The sequence below is a fragment of the Pinus tabuliformis genome, chromosome 4_1, assembly GCF_031772625.1.
Source record: "Pinus tabuliformis cultivar Carrire ecotype Pingquan chromosome 4_1, CPIR1, whole genome shotgun sequence".
Lineage (NCBI taxonomy): Eukaryota > Viridiplantae > Streptophyta > Pinopsida > Pinales > Pinaceae > Pinus > Pinus tabuliformis.
This window is the reverse complement of record NC_142303.1, coordinates 815,171,067-815,180,427: the sequence shown is the minus strand read 5'-3', so window position 1 is coordinate 815,180,427 and position 9,361 is coordinate 815,171,067. Positions and strand designations below refer to the sequence as shown.

General features: G+C 37.1%; 1 protein-coding gene across 1 annotated transcript; it reads left to right on the top strand.

The window, feature by feature from the left end:
- Positions 1–377: 377 nt before the first annotated feature.
- LOC149178728 (uncharacterized) lies at positions 378–1,187 on the top strand. The gene has a single exon (XM_089422216.1). It carries the CDS (start codon positions 378–380, stop codon positions 1,185–1,187), a length of 810 nt encoding a protein of 269 aa, XP_089278342.1.
- The last annotated feature ends 8,174 nt before the right edge of the window (positions 1,188–9,361 follow it).

Here is a 9,361-nt window from a genome sequence, read left to right as displayed (position 1 = left end):
TGAACAATTCTTGGATGATACAAATGAAAAGACCTCCTTTCTATATATAGGAGTCTAAGGGGTCATAACATAATTAGAGCCGACATAACAATAATAAAGTAAGGGCACAATAATAACAATAGTGGGCTTCTATGGGGTACATTAGTAACAATATGGGCACTACATGGGTACATCTATATAATAAGTGGGTTTTACTAATAACAATAAGGGGTTACACTAGTAGTATAGGGGCCTAACACTTCCTCTGGCAGGGGGGGAAAGGAAATCAAAATAAATTTCACTTAGTGAAATGGGACGTGGTCAAGCGTCCAACTACTGAGGGAGGACTACAAATCCGTGATCCGGCATTAGTCAACCTGGCGTTGGGAGGCAAAATTATGTGGAAGCTATTCAAAGACCCCAAGCACCCTGTCTGCGATACGTTGAAATCAAAATACGCCCACAAGATGCCGCTCAGAAGTCTACAGGCAGCTCAAACAAACAACAGCACTCAGGTCTGGAAATTATGCAGTAAAAGTTTGAATTTCTTCATAGGTAAGGCGTACAGGATCCCAGGGAACGGAAAACATACAAATATGTGGCATGATAGAATAATGGATCGAGATCCCCTCGCGGAAATTGATGAAATCGCAGAGCTAAAAAACTGGTTGGAACGTGCAGGGATAAACACCGTTTATGATCTGTCCAATTGGGATTGTCACGACGATTGGCAAGGCTGGGACTTTTTTGGAGTTCCAGATCGGCTAAACCAGCAGAAGCGCGCCCTTGAAGAACTGCTGGAAGAAGCGGCCCCAGTGAATAGAAAAATGAAGGATAGCTGGGGATGGGGGCAATCTGGAAGCTACACAACAGCAGCAGCTTATAACGCCCTCCAGCCAAACAGGAATTGCAGTAAACCACTGGATTTTTGGAAGAAAGTTTGGGAACCGCTAGCTCTTCCTAAAGTAAACTTCTTCTTTTGGACACTGGTCCACAACAAGCTGTTAACAGGAGACAATCTGATGAAAAAAAGCATAGCTGGGCCGCATAGATGTGAGTTGTGTAGAAGCAGCTTAGAAACTGCCAAGCACCTCTTCATGGAATGCAAGTTTGCCAAAGAAGTATGGGGACTCATACTACACGAGCTACAAATCACAGTCCCCCCTTTTAACTTTGTTGCTGATCTATTTGACTCATGGAATCAATGATATCACAACAAAATCCCCAGCAAATCTTTCTGGAGAAAGTTTGGAACGTTATCCCCAAATTTGTATGCTGGCAGATCTGGCTGACCCGGAATGACCTGATATTCAATGAAAAGTTGCAAGATCCTTTCTCGGCAATGGTAAAGGCCAAATCCCTCCTCCTTGAAGTAGCCCAACAACAATATTTTTCAGATGACTCTTTTCTTTTCCCTGAAGAAGAGAGGTGGCTGGGCCCCCTCTTCCCCTACCCTCGGAAGCAGTTATCAACCCCTCATGCAGTGAATCCGGAATGGCGCAAAAGAGATTCTGAAGCCACCATTCAAGAATGGTGGCGAAAACAAAAAATAACCACGATTTTCTTCGATGGAGCCTCCAAAGGCAATCCTGGGACAGCAGGAGCTGGAGGGGTCATTTATGCCTCAGACGGATCAAGAAGGGATAGCTTTTGTTGGGGCATCGGGCAAAAAACCAACAATCAAGCAGAGATCCAAGGCCTCCTCAAAGCTTGTCAAATAGCCAGAGACAGGGGAGACAAAGAATTCCAAGCTTTTGGAGACTCAGAGATCTTAATAAAAAATTTAAATACGGGCAAATTGTTCAACAATGCAAGTCTCAACAAAACTTTGAACAGATTAAAGAGAGTCCTGCTCGACTTCGACTCCTACAAATTCCTCCATATCCTCAGAAGCTTGAACAGTGAAGCAGATCTGATGGTGAACAAAGGCTGCACTCTTGGGAAAGGACAACTCCTCATAAATGATGAAAGCTCATTCTATCCCTGTAATCCATGAGGAACATGCATATTGTAATAGCACAAGAAACAAAAACATAAGCAATGTAATGATGGCTGCCATGGCGTAAGTCCAATCTTTTCTCCAAATAAATAAATCATACCCGTTTCAGTTAAAAAATATATATATATATTAATAATATTATAAATTTATAATGTTTGTTTATGTGTGCTATTATTTATTTCTAAAATTTATTTTAATTTGTTATTCATTAATTTATCTTTATTTACTATTATATAGTATTATTAATATGTAATATTAATAATATTATCTAATACTTTTATAATAATATTATATTATATTATTAGTAATATTGATATTGGTTGATATACACCTATCATGATTATCAACCACATTTATATTAATATAAATGTGGTTGTCTTAGTTAAAAAAAAAAAAAAAAACGAATATGTTGTAAAGTAATTAGAAGTTAAAAAAATGTGTGAATTAGATGTTTAAATCTTATACTTTTCAAAAATATTTCAACAAGAGATTTAAATAAACTATTTGAAAATATATGTTAACTAATTTATGTGGATATCAATTTCATATATATCTATGTAAAATATATAAATAAATTATGGTTAAAATTTTAATTTGGTCCTATATATATACTCTATTTAGCATTAAAAAATACAAGTTAAACAATGAAAAATAACACATTATATTTTACATTCTAAAATTTTATACTTTTCAAAAGTATTTCAACAAGAGATTTAAATAAACTACTTGAAGATATATGTTAACTAATTTATGTGGATATCAACTTCATATATATCTATGTATTTTTATTTTTTTCTAGTTAAAATTTTAATTTAATCCTATATATACTTTATTTAGCATTAAAATTTACAATTTAAACAATGAAAAATAACACATTATATTTTGCATTCTAAAAAAGTTTGCACGTGAAGAAATTAGATCCCTCTCGGCTCATGTTAGATCTGTACTTAAGATGGATCTATGCTGGTAATATATTATATAACGTTCCAATTTTATTATTATTTAATTTCATAGCCATTTGAATTTATCGTTGCATCTCTACTCTAAACTTGTGGGTTGTTGATCTTACTTTCATTCTTTTCTTAATGATGAACTTAGTAGAGGTTTGAAACACATTGATCCAAAAATTGATGTGATCTATCTGGAAGAATTTTGCTTGATAATTATGAATCACAGAAGCCTCACACTGAAACTTCATATACATATATATATATATATTAAAAATATAGAAATTATATAACATAATCAATAAAATTTGGATTAATTTTTTATCAAACTAGATATATTTTAGATATGAATTTGTCAAATATTGAAAATTTTGTAATTATACATTTAAAATTTTATTTCCAAGTTTCATTTATGTCTGGTTAATTGCTAATATTTGTTTTAATTATTTATTTTTATGTCATCGTGGGCTTTTTGCTATAACTGTTTCGCTATGAAGTTTTAGAAGCTAAAACAAAAACCCATTTGAGCCGAAATCACTATGAACCTCAGGTACAAATTTCAGATCTTGTCTCGCTATATTTTCGGAGATATGATTTGAGGAAGTTAGGGTTTTTGCAAGCTCCAGAATTCCATCTCAAACAGATCATCGTGGCATTTTCGCTATAATTTTGTTTCTACGAAGGTTAAGACTCTGAAAGTAAAACCCATTGGAGCTAACATCTTAGTGAAGCTCGAGTCCTAATTTCAAATCTTGTCTCACTATATTTCCAGAGATATGATCTGAGGCAGTTAGGGTTTTTGCAGACTCCCGAATTACATTCCAAACAGGTGACTTTGGGAAAAGCATCATAACTTTCTATCTGAGCAACAGATTGAAATTTCGTAAGAAGTTACAAAAAGAGTACGGACTGTACTTTTCTGTGTATCATTTTCAGATCCAAAGGTCAGAACAGTGACACGTGGCACATCGTACAAGTTCGCTCTACTGAAAAATTATATAATCAGGTCATCGTGGGAGGTTGGGCATAACTCTTTCTTGGAGAATCCAATTTTGGTCAGACTAGTGGCATTGGAAAGAGGACTCAGAGGGATACTGTAGGAAGAAATTTCAAACCTGGGAGATCCGCAATTACGGAGATACAACAAATTTGATATCGAGCTTCTACAAAGTGAAAAAAGATCCAATCTGATCTGTGGGCTGCAGTTCGATCCAATCTGGGGCACGTGCGATCTACGGTCAGGTTTACTGATATCAGTTGCACACATTCCTTATATTTTTCTAATACATATCTACTCATATGTTTTCAAGTATGAATAATTCACCACAACTACCAAAGATTACCAAAGGTATACCTAGCACAGTTACTCTACATAGCCTTTATGAGGATATAGAGTCTTTAGAGAAACATAGAGAAAAAAGATAAATCAACCTACAAACACAGTTAGAAGCCATGCTAGAAAATAAATTCACATCTCTTGAAGACAAGATCTAAAAACAAATAGAAAATAAAATAGAACTATTGGAGAAAAAAATGGAGGCAATGGAAACTAGGTTGCAGGTTATAGAAAAACAAAACCAAGATACGAACCAAACATTCCAGCAAGGAGATGCTGATACTTTAGAGAGTCTTAAAATGAAGGACATGATTAAAGAACTAGAAGAAAAAGTTAATAGCCGCCTCACCCTAAATAGTGTGGCAGGTAAATTAGATATCAAACCAATTAAAGATGAAATGAAAAAATTGATAAAATTAGACCATGAGCATAACGAAAGGGCCTTGAGCCTTATAATCTTCGGTTTGAAAGAGGAGGTAGACGAGGATATTTTAGCCATAGCCCAGACAAAATTACATAATAGATTACAAATTGAAACAACGTGTATCACAGAAGCAACAAGGTTGAGGAAATTAACTGAGAATAAAGGAAGGCTGATCCAAATAAAGGTGAGCTCTACTGACCATAAGTATGACATACTTAGTAAAACCTCAAGTCTAAAAGGAATAAGAATATTTATAAATGAAGATCTCATTCCAAAAGATCAAGCAGAATTAAGAAAGGAGGTTCAAAAGGTAAAAGAATCTAGGAAGAAAGGAAAATGGGCAATAATCAGAAATAGAAAAGTCATTATTCGAGGTAGAAACCAAAAAGATAGTAATAAATAGAAATTCAACATGCTCTGGATTCTTTCTTGGAACTATCGGGGCTTTCCATGGAACAATGGCCCCAAGATAAATTGGATCTCGAATGATGTTGATATTATATTGCTTGTTGAAACTCGGGAGCACGAATAATCTAAGGTCCCTAACATAGATGGCTTTGCACTATGGTCTACCTGGAACAAGCGATCCTCCCGTAGAGGTATTTGGGGTATAGCTTGTTACATTAAGAAGAACATCTCCCCCATGCTAGGATTTATAAAAACGACCCTTACAACCAATATAGTTGGATAGAAATTACTGACATTAATGATAAAAAGACCTACATAGCAATCTGTTAATTTTCGCCCATCAATTCTAACTTCTATAAGAAAAAGAATCTAGATAAAAATAGTCCTTACAGTGGTTTAGAAAATGATATTTCTAGCCTAAGGAATGAAGGTAATATCCTTTTAATGGGTGACTTTAATGCTCGAACTTCAAGCAACCAAGCTATTCTTCTAAGCAATCATTCCAACCCTAATCCTCTTTGGTTAGACAAAGACCTTACTCTGGCTAGCTGGTACAAAAGGAGCTTTGAAGACCTTGGGGAGAATTTGTTTGGGTCGGAGCTAGTCAAGCTCTGTAGTGCTCAGGATCTCATAATTTGCAACGGTCTAAAGAAGTGGCCCAATTCTAGCTAGATGACCTGCATCCATGGGCTTGGTAGTAGCGTGGTAGACTATGTTATTTCCGATCTCCCTTTATACAACGAAATAATAAATTTTGACATCTTAAACGACCACGAGCCTGACTCTGATCATAGGCCTTTACTTATAACTCTCAATTTTGTCATGCATAGAGATCCCATATAAGATAATCCTTATAGCCAAAAGAACTTAATCTTTGATAGAAATAAAACAATCTCTTTCTAAATGAATTAAAAACTAATTTGCTTCCTTTATCTAGTATAGACAACATAAAAGACCTCTATCATAATTTTACTACAACCCTCTCATATTATATTAACAAGTTCTCAATTGAAGTTTCAAGTAATAAAAGAAATAGCAAAACCAACCCATGGTATGACAAAGATTGTAAAACTGTGAGGAGAGCAATTAAGGAAGCTGTTGATGAATTTCTTAAAATTGGCAAGATAAAAATATACAAAGCCCTAACTAAAAGGAAAAAAGGCAATATATTCGTAAAAGGCAAGAGAATCTCTTACACCTCTCTAAGGTAGCTCCTAAGAAATTCTGGACGCAGATTCTAACAAGGAAAACTAAAGATAATAATAAAATTGCTTTACACGACTAGAATTCCTATCTTAAAAAGCTTTATGAATCTCCAAATGTCATGGATAACTTTGAAACCCCACTCACAACGAAATAATTTTTCTCATTAGAAGACATTGATTTTGGGGTTAAACGCCTGGAAAATGGGAAAGCTAAGGACATTGAAGGTTACCAGGCAAAAATCTTAAAAATTGGAGGTCCTGTCCTCATCCCCCACATCCACAAGCTTTTAAATCAAGCGGTCAAGCGAGGGTTCCCTAAACCATGGAATCAGAGCCTCATTATCCCTATTTTTAAAAGTGGGGATACAAATAACCCCTCTAATTATCAGACAATTATGATCAACCCTCTCTTAGCCAAGTTATATGGTATTATTTTGGAAAAGAAGTTGAGCATATGGCTTGAAAGTGAAGGTAAGTGGGCTAAAGGCCAAGCGGGTTTTAGAAGGAAGCACTCAACAACGGACCACCTCGTTACGCTTAGGATCATTGTGGAGGAATGCTACAATGATAAATCCAATCTCTTTTGTTGCTTTGTGGACTTTAGAAAGGATTTCGATACGGTTCCTAGAAACAACCTATGGAATATATTAGAAGAGCTAAAGGTTCCTTTCGAGTTGAGAGCTGCCGCTATAAGGTTATACGAGAATGTAATTGCCAAGTTAAAGAGCAATGAGGGGTGGTCGAAAGATATTAAGTGTAATATCAGAGTTAAACAAGGTTGCCCCCTCTCCCCTACCCTATCTGGAATTTACATCGACAAGCTAGAAGGTTTTTTAGAGGAAGCAGGCTGTGCTGACACGATCTTAGCTGGGATAGTCATCATCCTTCTTCTCTATGCTGACAATATTGTTCTTCTCGCAAGGTGCCCATTTGATCTTGATAAGAAACTTAGAATTCTTAAGGATTTCTACTCTACCATGGGTATGACTGTTAACATTGACAAAACAAAAGTTATGATTATCAAATCCAAGAAGGACACTTACGCTAATTTTATGTATGACAATAGTAACTTGGAGGAAGTGTCTTCTTACAAGTACCTAGGAATTGATATTCATCACAAGCTCAATTGGAACTATAGCATTGAGAAAAGGATTAATGGGGGGTGGAAAGCTTATTTTGGTCTTGAAAATAATTGTAGAACGACAAACCTTGTAATGTGGGATATAAAGAAGTTCCTCTTTGAAACTTTAGTCACTCATGTTATCTTATATGGATGTGAGGTTGGGGGTTGCATCATCTCTAGAGAATCCTAGAGAAAGATTGAGCAAATCCAGAAGCATTTTATAACGTATAACCTCAAATTAAAGGCAATACACCATATCCTATTCTGCTTATAGAAGTGGGTCTTTCCCCTATTGAGAGCCTAGCTATGACTAGGCTTCTATTGTATAAGCACAAACTCAATAACATAGGAGACCATAGACTTCCTAAGCTAACTTTAAATTCCAACCAAAACCACCTAAGGCTCAAACGAGGTTGGTATAAAGACAACATGGTCTAGTTAAACCATTGGGAGATCGACGAAAATGTTGCATTGCAAAACATTAATAACATTAAAAATATTGCTACTTCTAAGTTCAAAGAAAAAATGTGGTGTGAGAAAGATTTAGCAACTAAAAGAAAATTAAGATATTATAAGGAGGTCATCAACCTCACCCTAGAAGATCAAAAGTATCTCTCTATTTTAACTAGCTCATGAGCTCCATAGTGAAATGGGTCGTTGGGCAGTTCCTAAAACACCATGGATGGAAAGGATATGCCATCTTTGTGAGAATATGAACATCGAGGATGAAAATCACTTCCTCTTAGAGTGCCCCGCATACAACCACATTAGATCTCAGTTTCATAATCTTTGTTACAATACTGACCTTCCTAGCCTTTTACGATGTCAAAATTATAGTGAGCTGTGGAGGTTTCTCTCTAAGCTTTTTGAGCATAGGAATAAAATCTTAAATCAAACTAAATAATTTGTTTCTTTAGGTCCGATAGACCAAAGTTTGGTCTCAGTGGACGTTAACCATCATCATCATCATCATCATCATTAATCTTATATTATATTAATAGTAATATTGATATAACCCGGATGCGGGTGATTAAATTGACGTTAATGCAGATTAGACAGAAGGACGGCAGGCGGCCAGGCCACATGGCCACCCGTGTCCCCTTCCATGCCAATTTATGGCAAGCCACAGTCGGCCTGCAGGCACCATTACTTTGGTGCTCAAGTCGAGGAATTCGTAGCAGGCATAAGGCCATGGCTTCCGCAAGCCATAATCCATTCATCCCATCCCCGCTAAACTGCTCTTGCCCCCCTCATGCTGCGGAGCCGAGCTCACACACAATTACAGGGAGGCACTGTTGGATTCTCCACTGTATTGATTTGGGGAATGACTTCCATTTCTCCCAAACCACTCATTGTGCTTTGAATTCCGCCCAGAATTCCTCTGCATCTCTTCTGAATAGCCTCATCAATTCCAGAATAAACTTTACCTCCCCTACTGCAATCACTGATAACAACACAGTCATTTTGGCCCAGACCAACAACCGTCAACCAGCCATGCCGCGTACTCGCCATCGAATGCGTAGCAGAAGAGGTGGTAGTCGCGGCAGAAGCATTCGCCTCCCCTCGACGCCCACCCCTGAACCAACAACTCCTTCCTCATCCCCTTCTACTATTCATTCCAGAGGTCATTTCTCTGGCAGACACCCTGACACGCGCAGCGGTAGAGCTCAGGCACAGGCCCATGGTGCCAGAAGAATGAACACTGCTACCCAAACAGCCAACCTCCCTACCCCCCCTCACCCCTCTCACCACACGACCCAATTTCGCTTTCACAGTACGTTGCATCATCCCGATATCATTGCCACTGTCACAGTGACCTTCAGTGAGGAAATCAGTCCACAGGATGAGTAGGATGCTCAGACCCGCAAACCTAGACCAGAGAAAGGGAACAACAACAAGCAGCAGAAGGCAGATAAGACGAACAAGGATGGCCGTGAACC

Coding starts and splice junctions, on each gene's coding strand:
- LOC149178728 (XM_089422216.1), top strand. CDS start 378: ATGTGGAAGCTATTCAAAGACCCCAAGCACCCTGTCTGCGATACGTTG.